The 25,663-nt window shown below is 37.7% G+C and overlaps 1 protein-coding gene across 1 annotated transcript in view; it reads right to left on the reverse strand.

Annotated features, from left to right (window-relative positions):
- Positions 1-3,306: 3,306 nt before the first annotated feature.
- The window catches only part of AGBL1 (AGBL carboxypeptidase 1), a gene marked incomplete at its 5' end in the record, with an annotated part of 707,101 nt that continues 684,744 nt past the window's right edge, over positions 3,307-25,663 (reverse strand). The window contains one exon of the mRNA XM_060002674.1: positions 3,307-3,511. Within this exon, the coding sequence (XP_059858657.1) occupies positions 3,307-3,511 (205 nt within the window). The remainder of the gene's footprint in view (positions 3,512-25,663) is intronic.

Raw genomic sequence — 25,663 nt, forward strand, 5'->3', positions numbered from 1 at the left:
CAATCAATCAGTCATAAACATGTGGTGCAGCAGGACTGATGCATACGTGCCGACCTCAGTCCTGGCTATGCCTCTGCTGAATATCTTTGTCTCCTCCCAGCACATTCAGAATAAAGTTCAACCTTTCATCAACACATGACAAGTGTTGTTGATCTGATGGATGTCTATCTTGTCAATTTCATCTTCTGTCACGCTCCTCCTTTCCCCACATAAAAGCACATGTTTTAAATCAGTTCACACTGAACATTTTATTTCAAGCTATCACCCTACCCCGGGGTCTTTGCATAAACTCTTCCCACTTCTTAGCAGGTCTGTCCTCTTCTTTTTAACCAGGAAACTTACATATCCTTCCAAAATCACCTAAGTTATCATTTTCTTTTGGTAGACTTTTCCCACCATCACTGCCTCCATTAGATGAGGTGATTCTGTATCATCCTCTGCACAGCTCCATAAAGCCGTGTGCCACTGTGTTAAAATAAAATGTTTATTGTTCATCTCTCCCACTGAACTTTGAGCAACTTCAGGACACAGTGAGTCTTTTTTCTCTGCAGCTTTAGAGCTTAGTAAAGAGCATGACACATAGCAGGTACTTAATATATATTTGTTACATAGACAAATCAATAAATAGTCCACGTTTCTGGCTTTTCCTGAGCACATCGCACAGATATTTACCTGCCCTGGTCACATTCTCAGAAACATGGTAAATAAGCAATTTTGAGCTCAAATGAAAATTGATGATGAGTTAGTATTATTTCCATTCTTCTCATCATTTACGTTTTCAACAATATTATCTTCTTGAGCCTCAAGACAATGAAAAAAAAAAAAAAAACCCACAGAAGCATTATGCCATCCTCTATTTAAGAATGGAAATATTGAATATGGGAGAAGTTAAGAGATGCTTTCAGCCTGGATTTGAATTCAGTGTCTTTGTTATTTCCCTCAAAACTCTTATTATGTTACAGAAATCTGAATGCCTTAATACAAAGAATGAATTGTGATTTCTGAGTGATAGCAAAGCAATTTGAAAAGGAGTTGAAAAATAAGGGACTATCAATAATAATAACAATAATAACAACAACAATAGTAATAATGTCAACTTCCCAAATCACAGCACATATAACTTTCTTGTATGCCTTGGGGCTAAATTATGGCAAAACATTTTTTTCTGAGACTAAACTCTTTCTGCTGAGTTTTCTCTGAAATTATTCTGTTTCCAAGATCTCTTGGTGGTGGTAGGTACATCAGGAAAAGTCTCTTTGGCATGTTTTTGAACCTCAATATGCATTATTTTCTTTTCCCTTAAGATTAAAATGTCAAATCTTTAGCCTTGCCTACCTGAAATAAAGACTACATTTTCCATCCTCCCTTGCAGCTACCTGTGCTCATAGGACCACTTTCTGGATGGTGGGATTAAGCAGAAGCAGTACGCATTGTTTTGGAAATATGGAGAACATGATCTTCTATTTCTGTCCTTCTTACTGCTGACTGGGATGCAGATGCAAAGCCTGATGCTTCAGCAGCTCTCTTAGAGCAAGAGTAGAAGTAACACACGGGGGTGGGGGGTGGCTAGAAAGCCGCTGAAGCTGAGTACCTGACATCAGGCACTCGTGATACCTGCTCTGGTCTGCCTATATCTGGAATTCCACATGAAAGATAAACAGACTTCTATCTTACAAAGGCTACTGCTGTTTTGGATTTTCCATCTCTCATAGCCAAACCTAATTCTAACTAAATACATGTGGCATCTGGACCAACATACATTTGCTTTAACATATTATCTCCATTTTATCTTCCATTCTAATCTGCCTTCCATGCTTCTTCTCATCCTTTCTGCCTGGGCCCTGTACATATCATCCTTCACACTTTCAAACTGTTTCCATCTGTCTGTTGAAGGACCTTGCTCCATTTTCACTTGGTTTAAGCTATGCCAGCCCCCTAGAACCTCCTGCCCTGATCCCCTCTAGGAAGAGAGAGTGACTCAACCATGTGACTCCATAGAATGTTAACTGTGAGAATAACTCCATAGAACGTTCTGCCTGCGTTATGGAAAAAAATAAGCCATTATTATTGTCTTCAGTGTGCCAAACTGTATACTTTTACATGTTATCTCGTTTCATCTTCATAATAACTCTATGATATAGATATGCTCATCTCCACTGAACTGTGGTTTAGAGAGATTTAATTACTTTCCTCCGTTCTCATAGTAAGTGAAAGCCAGATCTGGGATATGAGCCACATCTATCTGAGTCTGAAATGAATGAATTGCTGCCTCCCAAGATTATGAATTTCATAGATTTTCAAATTTGTAAAGACCAGTGGCCATGTCTTATTCACTACTGTCCCCCTTCCCTTACAAGGGGATCTTCTGCAGATTCTATATCTGCAAAATGTATGCTGTTCCAACAGACCAAGGATGATTACTTGGTTGTACAGCCTTTTATGTTCAATCACCCAGCAAGGGAAGACCCTGCCAACACCCTCAGAGTCTCAGTGGGGCTCATGGTTTGGGCTGAGAGGCTCAGATGCTATAAGAGGGAGACAACAGGAAGTGATAACCCTCATATAGAGAACGACTTAAACAACCACTTAGAATTCTGGCTGAGAAGACACAAAGCAAGTCCAACTCCTACTACTTCCAGTCCACTCCAGTTTCAAGCACAGGAATGGAGAAGAGCTCGGAACGGTCTTCAGAGGATCCACAGTCATCTTGAGTATCTCCCATTCTATCATAATGACAGCATGCATATAGCCACCTATCTATATATGTAAAATGCGGTAATGAAGAAGTAGCCACTCTGGGGACTTCCCTAGTGGTGCAGTGGTTAAGAATCCTCCTGCCAATGCAGGAGACACGGGTTCAAGCCCTGGTCTGGGAAGATCCCACATGCCACGGAACAACTAAGCCCACACGCCACAGCTACTGACTGAGCCTGCACTCTTGAGCCTGCGAGCCACCACTACTGAGCCCGCGTGCCTAAAGCCTGTGCTCCGCAACCAGAGAAGCCACCGCAGTGAGAAGCCCACGCACTGCAACAAAGAGTAGCCCCCGCTCACTGCAACTTGAGAGAGCCCGCACGCAGCGGTGAAAACCCAACACAGCCAAAAATAAAACTAATTAATTAATTTTTAAAAAAAGAAGTAGCCACTCTCTATGCATAATGAAACTAGAAGAAAATCTGGATGTAGGGATGCTGACCTCGCATGGGCTGGCTTTCTGTGCCAACATTGTGTGTGTGTGATGGTAAAGCAACAACATGGCAGCTAATCCGATGGTTAGAGGCACAGAACTTGCTATGAACCTCAGGGTTATGGGATGGCTTTTCTTCCCTGCCCTGGTCCCTCCTCTTCTTCCTCTCCTTCATCCCTGTGGAAAGCACATTCCTGGATCTGCCGGTCCAGCTCGGAGAAGCTCCCTTCCTGGTCCGAGCTGCTGTCGGTACCATAGTCAATCTCCTCCAGGCAGGGAGGCTCATCATCCAGTTCTGAAGTGCTGCTGCTGTTGCTGCTACATCTGCCACGAGTTCCCAGAAGACATGGAGGAGAAAGGAAAGAGAGGGAAGGGGGGAAGGAAAAAAGGGGGGAAAGGGGGAGAAGGGAAGTAGAACAAGGAGGTGAAGAGAAAGGAGGGGGAGAATAGAAAAGAAGTTACCCAAAGAAAGGAACATTTACAATTGGTTGGAAAAGGAGGGTGGAAGTTATCTTCACTGAGTTTTAATCTCAAGAGTCCCTGTTCCTTTCAACGTGTTGCATACATAGCAACCTGTGTTCTCAACCACTATCTCGAGATGGGGGAAGAAAATCTGTAAAATCTGTGGGCTCCCTTCTTCCTTGGCCAGAAGAGTCTGCATTTCTAAGTCCACTGGAAGATTTCCAATCACAGGATAGGGACAGCCTCATATATTTAACACTGTCAGGGTCCTTTAAGCTCAAAGTGAAAAATCAGAGACGGCTGTCATTGACTGAGAATGTCATGTCAGTTATGCCCAGGAAAGAGTGGGGATAGAATTCAGGTAGGTAAGAGTCCAAATCCCTAATGTTTCCCACTCTAACAGCACAATAAGTCATATTACATAGCTCCCCTTCACCATGGTGAATGCTTTATTAATTTAAAAAATTAATCCAGGTGGACATGAACGGAGAGAGTAAGTGGGAAAACAGTACTCTTTCTACCATGTTTGTACTCCCTCATCATCTCCCCTACCTCCCTCCAGTTTATTCACAAGTGGAAGATCACAGGGGTTGACCAATGAGAGACAAAAGGGGGCAACAGGAATGAACATCAAACCTGGACCATATATTGTGAGCAGGGGAAACTTCCTCCCAAGGAACTGTATATCTTTCTCATTTGCATGAGGTGCCTTCTTTCCCGAAGACCTCCTAATCACTCCCTACTTAGGACTTAACCAATTAGGATTAGCAGCGTGCTGGGTTTCTACTCTGTGATTTATAGAAGGCAAGCACTTCATAAATCAGGCAGAGCTGTTCATCCACCTGCCTCGCCATAAACAATAAAAATGGGTAATCAGCAGCGTGGTTACATTTTAGCTTGGGACAGGAATCAGAGGCCAGTTTCTTAATCGTCCACTAACTGTTACGAGCTGCTCCACGCTCTTCAGGCTCTCAGTACCCTAAGCTGCAGGTCTGGTGGGACATAGCATGAATGGAAAGGAAAGAGAAGAAATATGAATCGTGATTCCACAGCACCACACCATTAAATTGTTATATTTTACAGGCTGAATGGTGGGTGATAAAGCAGTTGAACAAAGGAAGGTAAGAGCTGCCCGGTCATAACACAAGCTCAAGTCAGCAAGAACACCAAGTGCCTTTGACTCCGCTGTCACCATGGTTAGGTACTGAGGTGACCATGCTGTACAATGTCAAGAGCCTGAGTTTTTTTTTTGTTTTTTTTTTTTGCCATATGCCGACCTCTCACTGCCGTGGCCTCTCCCGCCGTGGAGCACAGGCTCTGGACACACAGGCCCAGCGGCCATGGCCCACGGGCCCAGCCGCTGCGCGGCACGTGGGATCCTCCCGGACCGGGGCATGAACGCGTGCCCCCTGCATCAGCAGGCAGACTCCCAACCACTGCACCACCAGGGAAGCCCAAGAGCCTGAGTTTTAATCCTGACCAGGGGACCTTGGAATATCCCCTTCACCTCACATAATAACAATAATAATATCTCAAGATATTATTATATCTTGTGAGGTTGTGAATATCGAATGAGAAAACACATGGATACAATCTAGCAGAATGGACTGCAAAATAAAAGCGATCAACAAATTTTAACTCCACCTTATTGTGGATACTGAAAAAGATGGTGAAACATGGTGGGAAAAGTGAGCACGAACTGAGATAGGTTGCTTCACACCTGGGTTGCTGCAATCTCTATTGCAAAACCATCCAAATTGGCAATGCTAACAGTTTCTCTAAAACATAATTTTTACTATTCCATTTCAAATTCAGTAGCTTGCAAGAACTTGCCCTTGCTTATTAATGCAATGTGAGTATCGGTGAATGGGACATTCTTAAAGGGTCCAGTTGGCAGGAGTCCAGGAGTAAACAACAGGGTCAGTCTTCCCCTAATAAGGCCCTGCCTTCCCTTCACTGTAGAGCCTGCTCCAGTCACTCACAGATTTGGAACTTTCCTACTTACAGTCAAGTTGTCAGGCTGTTCTTGTTGTGACCATTCAAACGTACCAGGCTAAATGTGTTTCCAAGTCTTTATTCATACAAGCAATTTCCTATATCTAAAATCATCTTCCAACTCCTCAACATCCAACCAAATAAGATAGATCAATTTTAAAAGCTCGTCTTAATTTCCACCAAATGACTGTTTTGATAACTCTACCTCTTATTGAAATTTCTTCCCTAAATATAAATCTTCACATATTCATTTAATTTGCTTTGATCCTTAATAGTGTTTATAGTCTTATATTGTAAATAAGGCCCATGCATCTGATTCATATTTATATTATTGTATAGAACATCTAGAATGTGTGGAGAATATAGTAGAAATCAACCAATCAATCAATCAGCCAATCAATAAACTGTTCCCTGTGTAAATCACATACACCCACTGGCTTTAGCAAGGCAGCTGTAGAGTGTAGAAAGCAGGGCACCCTCTCTGGCTTCCAAAAGGCGGCAGAAAAATGTCTTGACTGTGCACGCCCGTGGGTTTCAGCAATGCAGCAGTAGAGTGTGTTGCTCGTGTGCATGTGCTGAAGTTAGGCTGGGAGTGGGAGAATGCCTGGACCACTCTCACGTGCCAGCCCCAGCCAGGGAGCAGGAGTGTTGCAACTGCCTGTGTTCTCTGGCTTCAGCAGGGTGGGGGATAGCGCCATGACCACCTGCCCCTGTCCATCTTAGCGAGGCAGCAGGAGGGTGATGCTTCTAAGCTTAACCGCCTGTGCTAGCAGGGTATGTGGAGAGGGCAGTAGTGGCATCTGCCAGCACCTCCATCTCTGGGGTGAGTTTCAACTGGCCGCTGTTCCTCCAGCACATGCTTTTAGATTAGCAAATGGGTCTCTTTCTCATATACTTTAGGCACATTTCAAGCTGCTATTTTTTCTCTGGGTCTCAGGGTGGGTAAGACCATATGTGAGCCCTTTAAAAGGGAAGGTTCAGATTCCTACAGCACTATGGGTCCCTTAGACATAAGCCCTGTTGGTTTTCTAAGCCAGACATCTTAAGGGCTTGTGTCTCTGGTGTAGATCCCAGGTGATGGGTACATGTGGAGCACCAACCCCTCACTCCTCCTGTAGAAACACTGGACTGATGAGATCCCCTCCTTACTGTGTGTTGCCATGCTGGTGGTCAGGGAGAGCTCTTGCCAACACTCTGTCTCAAACTTCCCTGCCCTTCTTGATGTGGTCCTTTAATCTTTTGTTGTGGTGAAGCAGGTCATCTAGTTTTCAAATCTTTTTCAGAGAGAAATGATCCATTTATAGCTATAGATTTGGTGTGTCCATGAGAGGAGGTGGGTTCAGAATCTTCCTATCCCGCCATGTTGGTCTCCCATTCAAAAGTTTTATATATGAATTAAACCATAATTATCATGTCAGTGCATTTTAATAATTTTAAACAAATATCATTTCCTTTGTCATTCATATTTATAAATAAATGTAAAGTATAATATAAATATAATATAAAATTAATACATAATATGCAATGTATAATATATTAAGTTATATATTATACATATTAATATGCTACATATTTATATGTTATGTACATTTACATATATTTTTTATAAATTAAGAAGGCTTACAATAGTTTAATTATATCTCTCACTTATTTGCCCAAATGTGTAGGAATTCTGATGAGTTAGAGAATCAAAATGCATATTCAGGGACTCCCACTTCTGGAGAGATACAGAACTATTTCTCCCTTTTCCTCTTCATAGTTCTCCCTGGATATTATATATTAAAGAAACATAAGGAAATGTGGATGAAATATGGAGAGAAGAAGCCAGACCAGATTGGGACCTAATGGCCAATATGGTGGTATGTTCCCTGGGTTTTCTGAAGCTGACAGCCTGGAATTGCTAATAAGTGCAGACAAAAAGTCCCTAATAAGAGTTTGTTCTCTTTATCCAAATGATGAGACAAGGAGCAACCTCACAAAAAAATACAAGTTTTAAATTATAATAGCTCTATTCCAACCAAACCCCACAGACAAAACAGTAGTCCTACCCTCATTTTGCCAACAGAAGCGTGGTGAACCTAGATTTTTACTCTCATAAGACCTAATTGTGATGTCTGAAATCCCCTTCTTTCCCTCATGCTAAGGAAGCATCAGGGAAGGCAGAATAGAGCCTGAACTTTCATCTCCAATGTACAATAATGAGGTCTCCTACCCATTGATACCAGTGGGGACCATGTAGGGAGCCTGGACTTCCAAACACAACTCTTGGTAACAAGACGACTCCTTACCAGTTTTTGTGGAGACCAATAACAAGGTACCCATGCTGCTTCCACCCAGAGCAGTACTAGTGAAGGCCTAGCAGGAAGCTAAAACACTTACCAATGCCCAGCAGTAACAAGGAGCCCTCAGCACCATGGGTGTCAACAGAGCCCAATAGGGAGGCTAGACTTTCACCCACATGTGGCAGTAACAAGATTCCTTCTTCTCCTGTCTGAGTGGTGTCACAGGAGCCCAGTTCAAACAGAAGATTTTAATAAGACCCATATCTCATAGTATATTATCCAAAATGTTCAGATTTCAATAGATAATCACTCATTTTACCAAGAACCAAGGCAATTGATAGATGCCAATGGCAAATTAACACAGATGTTAGAATTATCTGAGAAGGATTTGAAAGCAGACACCATATAAGTGTTCCACTGAGTAATTATGGACACACATGACAAAAATAATTGAATGTCTCAATAAAGAAATGGAAAATCTCAGCAAAAAAATAAGGAGTATAAAGAAGAATCAAAGGAAACTGTAGAAGTGAGAAATACAATAACGGAAATATAAAACTTGACAAAGACACAGAAAGTCTCAACAAGGAAACAGAACATATAAAGAGGAGCCAAATGGAAAGTTTAGAACTAATAAATACAAAAAAAAATCTAAATAAAAAATTCAATGGGTGGGCTCAACAGCAGAATGGAAGGAACATGGGAAAGAATCAGTGAACTTGAAAACAGAACAACAGAAATTATTCAGTCTGAATAACAGAGTGAAAATAGATTAAAACAATGAACAGAACATCAAGACCCTGTGGGATTATAACAAAAGATCTAATATTCATTTCAGCAGAGTCCGAAAAGAAGAGAACCTGAAAAAGTATTCAAAGAAGTAATGGCTGAAAATGCCTTAAACGTTGCAAAAGACATTAATCTACAAATACAATAAGCTGAGCAAATCCCAAATAGCTAAACCCAAGGAAACCTAACCAGACAGATAATAACAAGCTTTCTGAAAACTAAAGACAAATTAAAAATCTTGAAACTGGTGTGAGAGAAACTTTAGGGTAACAGCACTATAGTGGAAAAATAATTCTACTGGCAGCAGAGATCTCATCAAAAACAATAGGGGCCATAATAAAATAGAACACCATTCTTCAAGTTTGAAAAAAAAAAAGAACTACCAACCTAATACTCTAAATCCAGAAAAAATAGCCTTCAAGAATGAAGGGAAAATAAAGACATTCTTATAGGAAGTAAAATTTTCAGAATTTGTTGCCACCAGACCTACCTTAAAAGGATGGCTAAAGGAAATCCTCTAAAAACAAATTAGCTAATAAAATAAGCAATGCTGAAATATAAGAAAGGGAGAAAGAACAACAAAAGAGTAAAAATATAGATACAGACAATAGATTTTTCTTTTCCTCTTGAATTATTAAAATTATGTTTGAGAGTTGAATCAAAAATTATACAATTGTGTGTTATGCTTCATGTAAATATTTAAGCTAATTTTATAATAAATGAGAAAGTAAATGGATGTACAGGGAGGTAAGTTTTCTATACTTCACTTGAACTGGTAAAAATGTGACACCAGTAGATTATAATAAGTTATGTATATAAAATGTAATACCTACAACATGGAAAAATATATACATAGAGATACACTCAAGATCTTATAAAGAAATAAAAATAGAATTCTAAAACAAATCCACTAACAAGGAGACAGGAAAAACAAAACAGAGATTAAAAAAGGGAGCGAGAACAAACAATAAAATGGAAGAGTTAGCCCTAACTTATCAATAACATTAAATGCTATATAATTGTCATATATACTAATTAAAAGAAAGATGGTCAGAGTGGATTAAAAAATGTAACCCAACTGTATGCTGTTCATAATAACTCACTTAAAATATAATGAATATGGTAGATATAAACTCAAAAGATGGAAAAGATATACCACGCAAATATTAATTGAAAGAAAGCAGGAGTGTCTATATTAACAATATCAGATAAAGTAGTAATTGGAGGAAAGGTAATAACCAGGGACATAGAGGGATACGATGATAAAAATGTTAATACATCAAAAAATCATAGCACTCTTGTACACATATGTATCAAAGAACAGAACTGCAAATTATATGAAGCAAGAACTGATAGATCTGAAAGGAGAATTAGACAAAACTATAATTATAATTCAAGGTTTCAACGCTCCTTTCTCAACAGTTGATTAAACAACTAGACAGAAAAGCATCCAAGACACTGAAGAGTTCAACAACACCATCAACCAACAACACAGAATTGACATTTATAGAATACTCCCCATCCATTAACAGCAGAATACGTATTATTTTCCAATGCTGATAAAATATATATCAAGACAGAGCACATCTTGAGCCATAAGCAAGCTTCAACAAATTTAAAATAATTGAAACAATGCAGACTGTGTTCTCTGACCAAAGGAATCAAGCTGGAGATCCAAAACATAAAGATGAAAAGAACATTTCCAAACATTTGGAAAACAGATAAAAACACTTCTAAGTAATTTAGGAGCTCAAAGAAGATGTTTTAAGGGAAAGAAAAACATACATTGAACTTAATGAAAATGAAATATAACATATCAAAATTTGTGGCACACAGATAAAGCCATGGTGAGAGGAAAAGTTATAGCAATAAAATGCTTACCTTAGAAAAATCTGAAATCATAAATCTAAACTACATCTCAAGAAAGTAGAAAAATAAGAGCAAAATAATCCCAGAGCAAGTAAAAGAAAGGAAACAATAAAGGGCAGAAACCAATGTAACTGAAACAGAAAAACAACAGAGAACATCAATGAAACGAAGAGCTGACTGTTTGAAAAGATCTATACCAAGACCAACCCCTAACTATACTGAAAAAGAAAAAAAGAAGAAAGGCACTGATTACCAATATCAGGAATAAAAGAGGAACTATATAGACTCTGAAAGTATCAAAATGATAAGGTGATGCCACACACACAGAAAAACTCTACACACATAAATTTGACAATTTATATGATATGGATCAATTCCTCCAAAAGCAAAAACTACCACAATTATAGATAATTTGAATAGCCCTATAGCTAGTAAAGAAATTGAATTCATAGTTTAACACATCTTGAAAAAGAGTTTTCCAGACCCAGATATTTTCACTGCAGAATTCTACGTGATTAAAGAAGAATTAACACCAATTCTATTCACTCTCCTTCAGAAAATAAAAGAGGAGGGAAGACTTTCCATTCACATTATGAGTCAAGTATTATTCTAATATTAAGGCCAGACAAAGATAGTAAAAAGGAGGATAACTACAGACTAATATCTCTCATGAATATAAATGTAACATTCATAACAAACTATTAGCAAATTGAATTCACTATTCTATAAAAAGAACTATACACCCTGACCAAGTGGAGTTAACTCCAGGAAAGTAAGATTGGTTCAATATTTAAAAAATAATCAGTGTAATCCACTATATTTACAAGTTAATGAAGAGAAATCATATGACCATATAAATTTACGCAAAAAATATATTTGACAAAATTAACACCCATTAAAGATAAAACCTCTCAGATAAGATAGTAATAGAAGGAGACTTCCTCTTATACATATGAAATAAAGCAGCAGAAACAGACACCCACAAACTTGAAACCCTATGACAATCTGGAAAAGACTGTAGAATAAGTATGTTTACAATGATTAAGAAATTAGAATAAGTTCTGGGTGCATAATAAAAGATAAGGTACCTTTGATAAAGAAAAGATGAATTTGAAAATTAAACAGTTTCTCTCTAAAAGTAAAAAAAAAAAAAGATACAATAAACAGCTCAATGGAACAGTTAAATGGCACAAAAGACACAGCTAAATAGAGAATTAATAAACAATAAGAAATATGTCTAGAAGTAGAGAGGCAATATTCAAGAAGGTAATAGTTGAAAGGTGACAGTCTTCAAACTGAAGAAATACTCTGGAAAGCAGGAAAATTTAAAAAAAAAGTCCATAATTAGATACATCAGGGTGGACACCAATAAAAAAAGAGAAATCTTAGAGAAACTGAGAGAGAAAAGACAAATTACCCTTAAATGAATGACATTTAGATCAACAGATTTCCCATTGAACAAAAAAATAGGGGAAACTAGGTGAAGGGAACTTTCTGAGCTAACTCTGCAACATTTCTGTGAATATAAAGTTATTCCAAATTGAAAGTTAATTTTAGAATGCTTAAAAAGTAATAATAATATTAAAGCTAGTCAGAAAAAAAAAAAAGAATGAATGTCTTAAAGATGCTAAGGGAAAATAAATCCCGAACTAGAATTACATACTAAAATAAAAACAAAAAACTTTATTTTTCTTGAATGAGGGTGAAATAAATATGTTTTCCCCCACATGGACCATCACTGAAAGGACTACTAAAATATATACTTCAGTAAGAAAGAAACTGAACTCATAAAAAGTAACAAAATCACAATAAATGATTTTGTTAAAAAATACTAAGTATGTTAGACAATTTGGAAAATATATTCCTATAGACTGAGAGAAGTCATATATAGACAGTGAGAATAGAGTGATTTAAAATATTCTCTGACCAAGAGAATGTAGGCAGAAGTGATTTTGCCACTTTCCTCCAGAAATGCCCTAAGCAATCCTCCATGGGTTCTTTAAAAATATATACACATACGGGAATTCTCTGGCAGTCCAGTGGTTAGCACTCCAAGCTTCCACTGCAGGGGCACGGGTTCATTCCCTGGTTGGGGAACTAAGATCCCACATGCGGTGAGGTGCAGCCAAAAAAAAAATACACACACACACACACACACGTATCACTTACATCATATTATATATCATATATAATATATAAATAAATGTATATGCCATAAAATAATGATTTTAGTGGGAAAAATAATATTAAAATGTTTTAAATCTAAGATGATAAGAGAAAGGCTGGGAGGACAAAGAAAGGAAAAGAGGTAGAGAAAGAAACAAAACAGAGAAAAAAAGAAAGAGGAAGAGATTGGGATCGACAAACATACGCTACTATGTATAACATAGATAACTAATGAGAACCTACTATATAGCACAGGGAACTCTACTCAGTGCTCTGTGATGACCTAAATGGGAAGGAAATCCAAAAACGAGGGGATATATGTATACGTATAGCTGATTCACTTCACTGTACAGCAGAAACCAACACAAGATTGTAAAGCAACTGTACTCCAATAAAAAAATTAAAAAATAAAAAACTATACCCTACAATTTTATAACATAAAGTTACTAATAAAGGGTAAAAGTTAAAAAAAAAAAGAAAAAGAAAAGAAAGAAGAGGGAGGAAGGAAGGAAGGAAGAAAAGGGAATGGATACAGAAGATAAACTGCTGGTGGCGGGTGTCCCTGGTCAGGGGACAGGGTTGCTATATATATCCTGCTACCACTCAGACCATCATCTTATGTCCTTTGAACAAAATTGCTCAAGTCTAAAAAAATACAATAAGATTGTCCTTGACACTCTTGCCAATCTATCCCATCTTGAAGGCAAAGCTTGCATCTCACCTCTTCTTTGAAATCTTCTGCTGAGAAGAGTAGCAAACTGCCCTCCTTCTTTTACTTGTTCAAGTACTTAGCTTGACCATTCTCTTTTACATTTTATTTATATTGTTGTCTAATGTTACTGTCAGTGTTAATAAGCAATTCCATGTGTGTTGACCTTCTGCTAATTGCAAGACTGCTGGTTGCACTGCCCTCGTGACCAGGGCAGTGAGGAATACCTAATAGGTACCCAGCTGGCCCCATCTCATTAGCTGCTTGCTCATTCCAGGCAACTCCACATACTCATAAAAAATGTCACCCTAATGTTAGCCCAGGAGACCAGAATAGCAAATATAGCCCTGGTGTCCAGGGAGAGCCTTCTTCTAAGGGCAGCATTCTACGTGGCAGAGGGCAGGTTCAAGTTTCTAAAACAAAGCTGCCAATGTCATTAGGAGGTGCTCTCTCTGCAGCTTATGGATTCAGCTCTCACAGGACAAAATATATATATGGTAAGGCAGAGTAACAGTATTGTCAGCAATATTATGGTCTCCATGATTCTCCCTTTCGGTCTTTCTAAATTCAAGAAGAAGACATCACCATATGTAAATTAAATCAAATATAAATAAAAGGAAATAACATTATGCAGAAATCAAACTCTGCATCCATTGATAGGGTGGTCCTTAATACCCAGATGTGGAAAATGTATGGAGACAATATCTGAAAGTTGATTTCATTTCCCCCTGAATGCTTTGATATCCTGTAAAAACACATTAAAGAGTCAAAAGAAAACATATAGTCATACATATGAGTGGAGGTAAGAATACTGGTTTCAAAGACCAAGTGAGAAACAGGAATTTACCTTCTCTGAGCTTCATTGTGTTCATCTATAAAATGAGTTATCTTACTAGCTTTCTTCTTGAAATGATATAAAGGAAGCAAATTTCCTAGCACAAGACCTGACACATAGTTACTCAACTGAATTTGTATTCCCCTTTCCTTTCCATGGTGTTGGAGATAAGGCACGAAAATATTTTTATTTTGGCAAGTTCATCATCTTTCATCCTCAAATACAACCCCATAAATGCAGCTTTGAACACAGTTTCTGGGCAAAGTCCATAAGAAGATTCTATCCTTTGCAATTCTTCCAAGCCAGCCTGTACAGCAATTTGCAACTTTATGATGTGATAAATAGAATTTCTTTGTTTTGATTTTTTATTTGTATATTTATTGAGATATGACGATCTTAATTAGTTCCGTTTTTTGTGTGTGTGTTTGTTTTCCTCGTTGGTAAAGGCAGCTTTCTGTAGTGCACAATAATTCTGCACGCTAACAGGGTGAATAAAACTTAGCCCATGGCATTCCTTGAGGTTGATGCTGCTTAGAACGCAACTCTGTGGATTTTCTTTTCACTTGTTTTCTCTTTAAGTGCTGAGGTAATGCTCAGGACTTGGGTGAATGCCAGACCTCAAGAGGCAGCCGCCCACTGAGAAGCAATAGAACGCTCTTTAAATTCTAGACACTCAGACTCATCCAACATGTTCTCCGCAGCCTACTTATCACCTATCTCACTCCTGAAAAAGCTGAGCCCTACCAAATGCCTCTTCGCAATGCAATGCAGCCCTGCTGCATCTTGGCTTTTATAGAAGAGAAGGAGTAAGTCTGAATTCCCAGGGGAGTATTTGGACGTGTTGTTCACACCATGCTGTTCCTCTTTGACCTTTGGGAGCAAAGCTGTGTGAATGCTGTGTCCCACTGAGGAGGTACCAGCAGCCTATTAGACAACTCATAAATATCTAAAGACATACAAATTATTTCCACTATGAATATCTCACCATCATCACCCAAAACAATTAGCGTGGTTCCCTAGTGTTTCCTATTTGCCAAGTTCTTCACATCATCACAAAGTCTGTCACTGATTCAACACTTGTAAGAGGAAGGGCATAATTTATTATTTCCCTGGGTTTTTTTTTTTTTGTCTTGTTTTGAGTTAAATCCAGTAATGGAGCATTTCAAGTGTACATAAAACAGCACTAGGCACTATTGGTAAAGGAAAAAAAAAAAATCAATAACATTGTTAATCACCTACTATGTGTCAAGTGTTTTGCATTTGCTCTCATTTCATTTAAAACATAAAAAAACAAGTAAATCTATAGGGTGATATTACCATTCCTGTTTTACAGTTGGGAAAAGAGAGACCTTGGGTAGTTAATTTTCTCAGTATTTTAAAGTTATGCATGGCATAGAAGATGTATGATAATTAGACAAGACCAAGGGCTTCTGTATCCCAAGTGAGTTGAATGACTCAATTCATTCAACAAATATTGATGTATAAAACCTACTTTATCTGAGGAAGAACTGGAATGAAATTGTAATTCAGCAAAGTCATAAACTCTATCATGTGGTTTAGAGGTCTAAAAAAAGTCCAAAGCCATGTTCACTCAAAAAACTATGGAGGGCTTCCCTGGTGGTGCAGTAGTAGAGAGTCCGCCTGCCAATGCAGGGGACACGGGTTCGTGCCCCGGTCCGGGAGGATCCCACGTACCGCGGAGTGGCTGGGCCCGTGAGCCATGGCCACTGAGCCTGCGCGTCTGGAGCCTGTGCTCCGCAATGGGAGAGGCCACAACAGTGAGAGGCCCGCGTACCGCAAAAAAAAAAAAAAAAAAAAAACTATGGAAATAAACGTCCTACTTCTTTTTATTTAATGATTTTTAAATTAATTTTTAATTGAAGTATAGTTGATTGACAATGTTGTGTTAGTTTCCACTGTACAGCAAAGTGAATGAGCCATACATATACATATATCTACTCTCTTCTAGACTCCATTCCCATATAGGTCATTATAGAGCACCAAATAGAGTTTCCTGTGCTATACAGTAGGTTCTTATTAGTTATCTTTTATATATAGTAGTGTGTATATGTCAATTCCAATCTCCCACTGTATCCTACCTTTTCCCCCTTGGTAACCATAAGTTTGTTTTCTACATCTGTGACTCAATTTCTGTTTTGTAAATAGGTTCATTTGTACCACTTTTTAGATTCTACATATAAGCTATATCATGATATTTGTCTTTCTCCATCTGACTTACTTCACTCAGTATGACAATCTCTAGGTCCATCCATGTTGCTGCAAATGGCATTATTTCATCCTTTTTCATGGCTGAGTAATATTCCATGGTATATATGTACCACATCTTCTTTATCCATTCCTCTGTTGATGGACATTTAGGTTGCTTCCATGTCCTGGCTATTGTAAATAGTGCTTCAATGAACATTGGGGTACATGTTTCCTTTTGAATTATGGTTTTCTCTGGATATATGCCCAGGAGTGGCACTGCTATATCATATGGTAGCTCTATATTTAGTTTTTCAAGGATTCTCCATACTGTTCTCCATAGTGGCTGTACCAATTTACATTCCCACCAACAGTGTAGGAGGGTTCCCTTTTCTCCACACCTTCTCCAGCATTTACTGTCTGTAGATTTTTTTGATGATGGTCCTTCTAACTGGTGTGAGGTGATACCTCATTGTGGTTTTGATTTGCATTTCTCTAATAATTAGTGATGTTGAGCATCTTTTCACGTGACCTCTTGGCCATTATCCCACTTGTGATTGAACAAGTTAATCCATGATGGTGTAAGGATGTGGTCCAAATTCTTCATGAAAATAGAAATATAGAATAAAAGAGGGTGAGAGTGGGAGGGGGGAGTTAGTGAGAAAAGAATGAGAACAAAAGAGATGGGGAGGGGAAAGAGAATGAAAGAAGGAGAGAGAGAGAGAGGAGAGTTTAGTGAAACTTGTCCAACCAACATGTCATCAAGAGCTTTAAGTTCTGATAACGTATATGATAAATGAGTTGACATAAGTGGCTTGAAGGCAAACGTATGTAAGTGTAAGATGCTGGTTTATTGTGGAGAATAGTCAATGACTAAAACAATGGCAATTGTATGAGAGAAGATCTTTGAGTGTTCCATTAATGTTTCAGATATGTGCTGTGAATTATTTATCTAGTATAGCTGATGAAATACCACTGAGCCAAATCATAGTCACTTGCTGAGTCTTTCCCTCTAGAAATGCACTGGGTGGTTATAGAATTGGGGTCTGGGTTACAAGATTAGCTATATTCTGTGGCTAAGGGACCTAAAGAAGTTAACTAATAACTACTTCATAACTAATCCAAATAAGGATCTAAATAAGGATCATGATGACCTACTCGATGCCAAATGACCAGACAGGGTGTTTTAGGGCAAGTCAGTTTGTCACTTTAGAAATGAATGATGATGGTCTTGCCCAGGCTACCACTATTATAGTGTCCAAAAGATACCCTTTCCAAAGCCAGAAAGATACAATGTCTGCTTCCCACCATTCTCACCATGTTTTCTCACTGAAATTCTATTCTATTAAATATCTATGGGTCATTACTCTTTGGCTACAGCATAATTGGGTACAGGTAAAATACTTTACCGTTTGATACAGTCCCTCCAACAGTGGAACACATAGTACAAGGTAAGTTTCAATGGATCAAAAACAAAAAGCATTTTAGAATTAAGAGATACACACTACCATATATAAAATAGATAACCAACACATAGCATAGCACAGGGAACTGTACACAATATTTTGTAATAACCTATAAGAGGAGAGAATCTGAAGTATATACATATATATATATATAAAACTATATATATGTATATAACTATATATATATACATAAAACTATATATATGACTGAATATATATGTGTTATGTATCTGAAACTAACACTATATTGTAAATCAACTATACTTCAATGAAAACAAAAACACTTTACAGTGACACCAAAAAAACTGGTTGTGTCTCACTCAACTTCACTGCTGTAAAACTCATCATCTTTCAAAAACATATAAAAGAACAATTCCTCATTGTCTGCAAAGAAATCAGAGCACCTGAGAGAAGTATCAATACATGTTTGTTGAAAACACTTAGATTTTTGGTTAACTTTTGTTCCACCTTTCCATGCTAAGTGGTATCACCACTCCAGTTTTATATTAAAAGGACTTTCCTTTCTTATATGCTTTAAAACCATGAAGAAATAAACTTCGTTACTACGTATAAAGTAAGCAACAAAACGAGAACTGTGTTATGAGAAAGGTCAGGAGTGATTTCTCAGCGACAGCAAAACAAATTAAGGCAATTTAAAATATGGACATAGGTTTTTTGATGATGGCCATTCTGACCGGTGTGAGATGATATCTCATTGTAGTTTTGATTTGCATTTCTCTAATGATTAATGATGTTGAGCATTCTTTCATGTGTTTGTTGGCAATCTGTATATATTCTTTGCAGAAATGTCTATTTAGATCTTTTGCCCATTTTTAGATTGCGTTGTTTGTTTTTTTGATATTGAGTTGCATGAGCTGTTTGTAAATTTTGGAGATTAATCCTTTGTCAGTTGCTTGGGAATGTAAAATGATACAGCCACTATGGAGAACAATATGGAGGTTCCTTAAAAAACTAAAAATAGAACTACCATACGACCCAGCAATCTCACTACTGGGCATGTACTCTGAGAAAACCATAATTCAAAAAGAGTCATGGGGCTTCCCTGGTGGTGCAGTGGTTGAGAATCTGCCTGCTAATGCAGGGGACACGGGTTTGAGCCCTGGTCTGGGAGGATCCCACATGCCGCAGAGCAACTAGGCCCATGAGCCACAACTACTGAGCCTGCGCGTCTGGAGCCTGTGCTCCGCAACAAGAGAGGCCACGATAGTGAGAGGCCTGCGCACAGCGATGAAGAGTGGCCCCCGCTTGCCACAACTAGAGAAAGCCTTCGCACAGAAACTAAGACCCAACACAGCTAAATAAATAAATAAATAAATAAATAAATAAATAAATGAGGCAGAAGGAAATAACTGCCCTTAAAAAAAAAAAAGAGTCATGTACCAAAATGTTCATTGCAGCTCTATTTACAATAGCCCGGAGATGGAAACAACCTAAGTGTCCATCAACAGATGAATGGATAAAGAAGATGTGGCACATATATACGATGAAATAGTACTCAGCCATAAAAAGAAATGAAATTGAGTTATTTGTAATGAGGTGGATAGACCTGGAGTCTGTCATACAGAGTGAAGTAAGTCAGAAAGAGAAAAACAAATACCGTATGCTAACACATATATATGGAATCTAAGAAAAATAAAAAATAAAGGTCATGAAGAACCTAGGGGGAAGATGGGAACAAAGACACAGACCTACTAGAGAATGGACTTGAGGATATGGGGAGGGGGAAGGGTAAGCTGGGACAAAGTGAGAGAGTGGCATGGACATATATACACTACCAGATGTAAAATAGATAGCTAGTGGGAAGCAGCCGCATAGCACAGGGAGATCAGCTAGGTGGTTTGTGACCACCTAGAGGGGTGAGATAGGGAGGGTGGGAGGGAGGGAGACGCAAGAGGGAAGAGATATGGGAATATATGTATATGTATAACTGATTCACTTTGTTATAAAGCAGAAACTAACACACCATTGTAAAGCAATTACACTCCAATAAAGATGTTAAAAAATAAATACATAAAACATGGACATAAAGTTTTGATCCTTCAAAAAGTTAAAAGATAATCAATCTATGCATTTATTTTCTGACTCACAATTTACAGACATAGCTCCTTAAGTACTGCTCTGCACGTATTTATTATAGAACTCTTAGTGTTATAAATGTTTATATATTAGTCTCACTCCAGGAATGAAAACCATCTATTGCTCAGCCAATGAATGTAACATGACAACCTGTGCTTTCCTTATTTCAGAAAGTATTCATTTTTTAACTCCTCCACAGTTTTCTCTTTCTGACATGATTTTATGTTCTGGTGAACGGTTTTGACTCATAATGGCTCACAAAAGACATGCAAATAATAGTGCTGGAGGTGCAGACAGTGAATGCTAGTTTGAGGCCATGAGCACATTTAAGGAATTGAAGGGTAAGGAAACAGCTGGTCAATGACCAAAGCCAATTGGTGTCCCCATGGAGGTCACTGGGCAAATCTCCTTTTAATAGGATTTAGAACCACCGCACTCTCTCCCATCCCCAGGAAATTCATTTTGTATCTAGAACTTCTTTGGTTAGCATCCTCTCTCCCCAAATTGTTGACATCTATAAGCTAATGGAACTTACAAAGAACCAACAGTTTGAATTTCAGCATTAATATTATCTTTAAAATGTAAATATATGTTTAATTTTAGCTCTATATTTTAGATGGATGGGTGAGTGCGTATTTTGGTTTTGTTTGCTTGTTTTTGTTTTGACAGAGAGTTTCACTCTCCTGAATGTTTAGTTTCCGCTGAACAGCCCAGTCCCTTTTGATGAGGTAGCCCCAAAGTGACCGGCCACTGGCAGTAGAATGGGTCATGGTCCATGATGCTGCCTTCCCCCTGCTGGCCCCAGGGACTGAAGTTCTGTACCTTCTTGGGCCCAAAGAAAAATCATTCAGCTTTCCCAAATCTGGAGGTTCTTACAAAGATGTGTCCTATCTTTGGCATGTAGAGGCAATGGGAGTGGTGAAAGTTTGCAGCCCTAAACTCTTCTTCTTTATTACATTTCCTTCCCATTTTTCCCCAGGGGGTTTAGAGTAAATGGAAGGAAAATGGAAGCTTGCTGGGGTTTATACACATCCTTGTGAATCTATGTCTCTCTGTTGAGATCCCTTTATCCTGAAGGGAGGAATGTTTTCTTTCTTTTTTTTTCCCCCCATTCATGCTAACTCAATTAGAGATTTATGAAAGTCCTCTGATATTATAAAGAGCTTCGTAAAACTCACTGTATCTTGTGAGGTACCTACTCTAAATTATGTGATCTGTAGCTAGAAGAATCTGCGGTGGTTGCCTGGAACAATGACAGGGAATTAAAAGGAAATGAAACAGCAGTTGTAAAGTACAATGTCAGGAACTCATTTCCATAGGGACTGTGTTCGAATGACTTGTATAGCTCTGATTCACGTTGTAGTCTCATTTCCACAAACACTTGCCCATCTCCAGACACAGAATGCCTGGACATATTAGGAATTAAAAACCTAATAGTAGAACACAGCAGAATACAGCTCGAGGGAGATGCTTAAACGACTACTGGAGGAGCAGATCATAACTGAACCAAAGGTACAGTGAAGGTGAAGTTTGAGGTCAGGTAGGTGACTTTAAGTGGTTAGGTAGGAAAGTGTTAAAGGAGGTTTTTCAATCACATTACAATATATAAATGTGTCAAATTAACATGTATGCCTTAAATTTGCACAACATCATATGTCAAAGATAGTTCAAAAAAAAGGCTGAGATTTATGGTTCAAATGATGGAAATATTTAAAAGTAAGAACCAAGATAGATAGACAGACATATAGCTACACATATATACTTTCCACAGATGTAACTTTTAATTTCTATTTATTTCAATAAATTATTTTATGCAGCAGGATCTTCACATAAAGTTTAATTTAAATTGACTTAGTACCAGTATCATTTTTAATTTAATTAATTTTGTATTTTTTTAAACTTTTTTCATTTAAAAAATTTATTTTTAATTTTTTTTGAATTTTATTTTTTTATGAAGCAAGCTCCTATTAGTTATCCATTTTATACACATCAGTGTATACATGTCAATCCCAATTTCCCAATTCATCCCACCACCACCACCCCCTGCCACTTTCCCCTGCTTGGTGTCGATACATTTGTTCTCTATATCTTTGTCTCTATTTCTGCCCTGCAAACCGGATCATCCGTACCATTGTTCTAGGTTCCACATATATGAGCTAATATATGATATTTGTTTTTCTCTTTCTGACTTACTTCACTCTGTATGACAGTCTCTAGATCCATACAAATCTCTACAAATGACCCAATTTCGTTCCTTTTTATGGCTGAGTAATATTCCATTGTATATATGGACCACATCTTCCTTATCCATTAGTCTGTCGATGGGCATTTAGGTTGCTTCCATGACCTGGCTATTGTAAATAGTGCTGAAACAAACATTGGGGTGCATGTATCTTTTTGACTTACGGTTTTCTCAGGGTATATGCCCAGTAGTGGGATTGCTGGGCCATATGGTAATTCTATTTTTAGTTTTTTAAGGAACCTCCATACTGTTCTCCATAGTGGCTGTATCAATTTACATTCCCACCAACAGTGCAAGAGGGTTTCCCTTTTCTCCACACCCTCTCCAGCATTTGATGCTTGTACATTTTCTGATGATGCTCATTCTAACTGGTGTGAGGTGTTACCTCATTGTAGTTTTGATTTGTACTTCTCTGATACTTAGTGATGTTGAGCAGCTTTTCATGTGTTTCTTGGCCATCTGTTTGTCTTCTTTGGAGAAATGTCTATTTAGGTCTTCTGCCCATTTTTGGATTGGGTGGTTTGTTTTTTCAATATTGAGCTACATATATATATATATATTGGAGATTAATTCTTTGTCTGTTGATTCATTTGCAAATATTTTCTCCCATTTTGAGGGTTGTCTTTTCATCTTGTTTGTAGTTTCCTTTGCTTTGAAAAAGCTTTTAAGTTTCATTAGGTCCCATTTGTTTATTTTTGTTTTTATTTCCATTACTCTAGGAGTTGGATCAAAAAAGATCTTGCTGTTATTTATGTCAAAGAGTGTACTTCCTATGTTTTCCTCTAAGAGTTTTACAGTGTCTGGTCTTACATTTAGGTCTCTAATCCATTTTGAGTTTATTTTTGTGTATGGTGTTAGAGAGTGTTCTAATTTCATTCTTTTACATTTAGCAGTCCAGTTTTCCCAGCATCATTTATTGAAGAGACTGTCTTTTCTCCATTGTCTAGCCTTGCCTCCATTGTCATAGATTAGTTGACCATAGGTGCATGGGTTTATTTCTGGGCTTTCTATCCTCTTCCATTGATCTATATTTCTGTTTTTGTGCCAGTACCACATTGTCTTGATTACTGCAGCTTTAAAGTATAGTTTGAAGTCAGGGAGTCTGATCCTCTAGCTCTGTTTTTTTTTTTCCCTCAAGATGGGTAAAATACAAATTTTAAGATTTTTTGTTCTAGTTCTGTAAAAATTGCATTGGGTAATTTGATAGGGAATGCATTGAAACTGTAGATTGCTTTGGGTAGTATAGTCATTTTCACAATATTGATTCTTCCAATCCAAGAACATGGTATATCTCTCCAGCCCTTTGTATCATCTTTAATTTCTTTCATCAGTGTCTTATACTTTTCTGCATACAGGTCTTTTGTCTCCCAAGGTAGGTTTATTCCTAGGTATCTTATTCTTTTTGTTGCAATGGTAAATGAGAGGGTTTCCTTAATTTCTATTTCAGATTTTTCATCATTAGTGTATAGGAATGCAAGAGATTTCTGAGCATTTATTTTGTATCTTGCAACTTTACCTGATTCATTGATTAGCTCTAGTAGTTTTCTGGTGGCATCTTTAGGATTCTCTATGTATAGGATCATGTCATCTGCTGACAGTGACAGTTTTACTTCTTCTTTTCCAATTTGGATTCACTTTATTTCTTTTTCTTCTCTGACTGCTGTGGCTAGCACTTCCAAAACTATGATGAATAATAGTGGTGAGAGTGGACAACCTTGTCTTGTTCGTGATCTTAGAGGAAATGGTTTCAGTTTTTCACCATTAGGAATGATGTTTGTTGTGGGTTTGTCATATACGGCCTTTATTATGCTGAGGTAGTTTCCCTCTGTGCCCACTTTCTGGAGAGTTTTTATCATAAATGGGTGTTGAATTTTTTCAAAAGCTTTTTCTGCATCTATTGAGATGATCATAGGGATTTTATTCTTCAATTTGTTAATATGGTGTATCACATTGACTGATTTGCATATATTGAAGGATCCTTGCATCCCTGGGATAAATCCCACTTGATCATGGTGTATGATCCTTTAAATGTGTTGTTGGATTCTATTTGATAGTATTTTGTTGAGGATTTTTGCATGTATATTAATCAGTGATATTGGTCTGTAATTTTCTTTTTTTGTAGTATCTTTTTCTGGTTTTGGTATCAGGGTGATGGTGGCCTCATAGAATGAGTTTGGGAGTGTTCTTTCCTCTGCAATTTTTTGGAAGAGTTTGAGAAGGATGGGTGTTAGCTCTTCTCTAAATGTTTGATAGAATTCACCTGTGAAGCCATCTGGTCCTGGACTTTTGTTTGTTGGAAGACTTTTAATCACAGTGTCAATTTCATTACTTGTGATTGGTCTGTTCATATTTTCTATTTCTTCCTGGTTCAGTCTTAGAAGGTTATTATACCTTTCTAAGAATTTGTCCATTCCTTCCAGGTTGTCCATTTTATTGGCATAGAGTTCCTTGTAGTAGTCTCTTAGTAGAGTAGTCTCTAAATTCTTAGAGAATTTCCTTTAGCATTTGTTGTAGAGCTGGTTTGGTTCAGTCTTAGAAGGTTATACCTTTCTAAGAATTTGTCCATTCCTTCCAGGTTGTCCATTTTATTGGCATAGAGTTCCTTGTAGTAGTCTCTCAGTAGAGTAGTCTCTAAATTCTTAGAGAATTTACTTTAGCATTTGTTGTAGAGCTGGTTTGGTGGTGCTGAACTCTCTTAGCTTTTGATTTCTCCGTTGAATCTGAATGAGATCCTTGCTGGATAGAGTAATCTTGTTTGTATGTTCTTCCCTTTCATCACTTTATATATATCGTGCCACTCCCTTCTGGCTTTTAGAGTTTCTGCTGAGAAATCAGCTGTTAATCTTATGGGAGTTCCCTTGTATGTTATTTGTCATTTTTCCCTTGTTGCTTTCAGTAATTTTTCTTTGTTTTATTTTTTGTCAATTTGATTACTATGTGTCTCGGTGTGTTCCTCCTTGGGTTTATCCCACCTGGGACTCTCTGCGCTTCCTGGAATTTGGTGGCTTTTTCCTTTCCCATGTTAGGGAAGTTTCCCACTATAATCTCTTCAAATATTTTCTCGGGTCCTTTCTCTCTCTCTTCTCCTTCTCGGACCCCTATAATGTGAATGTTGTTGTGTTTAATGTTGTCCCAGAGGTCTCTTAGGCTTTCTTCATTTCTTTTCATTCTTTTCTCTTTATTCTGTTCTGCAGTAGTGAATTCCACCATTCTGTTTTCCAGGTCACTTATCCGTTCTTCTTCTTCAGTTATTCTGCTATTGATTCCTTCTAGTGTATTTTTCATTTCAGCTATTGTATTGTTCATCTCTGTTTTTTGTTTCTCTATTTCTTCTAGATGTTTGTTCTTTTTTTTTTTTT

Source organism: Delphinus delphis, chromosome 2 (assembly GCF_949987515.2).
Source record: "Delphinus delphis chromosome 2, mDelDel1.2, whole genome shotgun sequence".
NCBI classification, from domain to species: domain Eukaryota; kingdom Metazoa; phylum Chordata; class Mammalia; order Artiodactyla; family Delphinidae; genus Delphinus; species Delphinus delphis.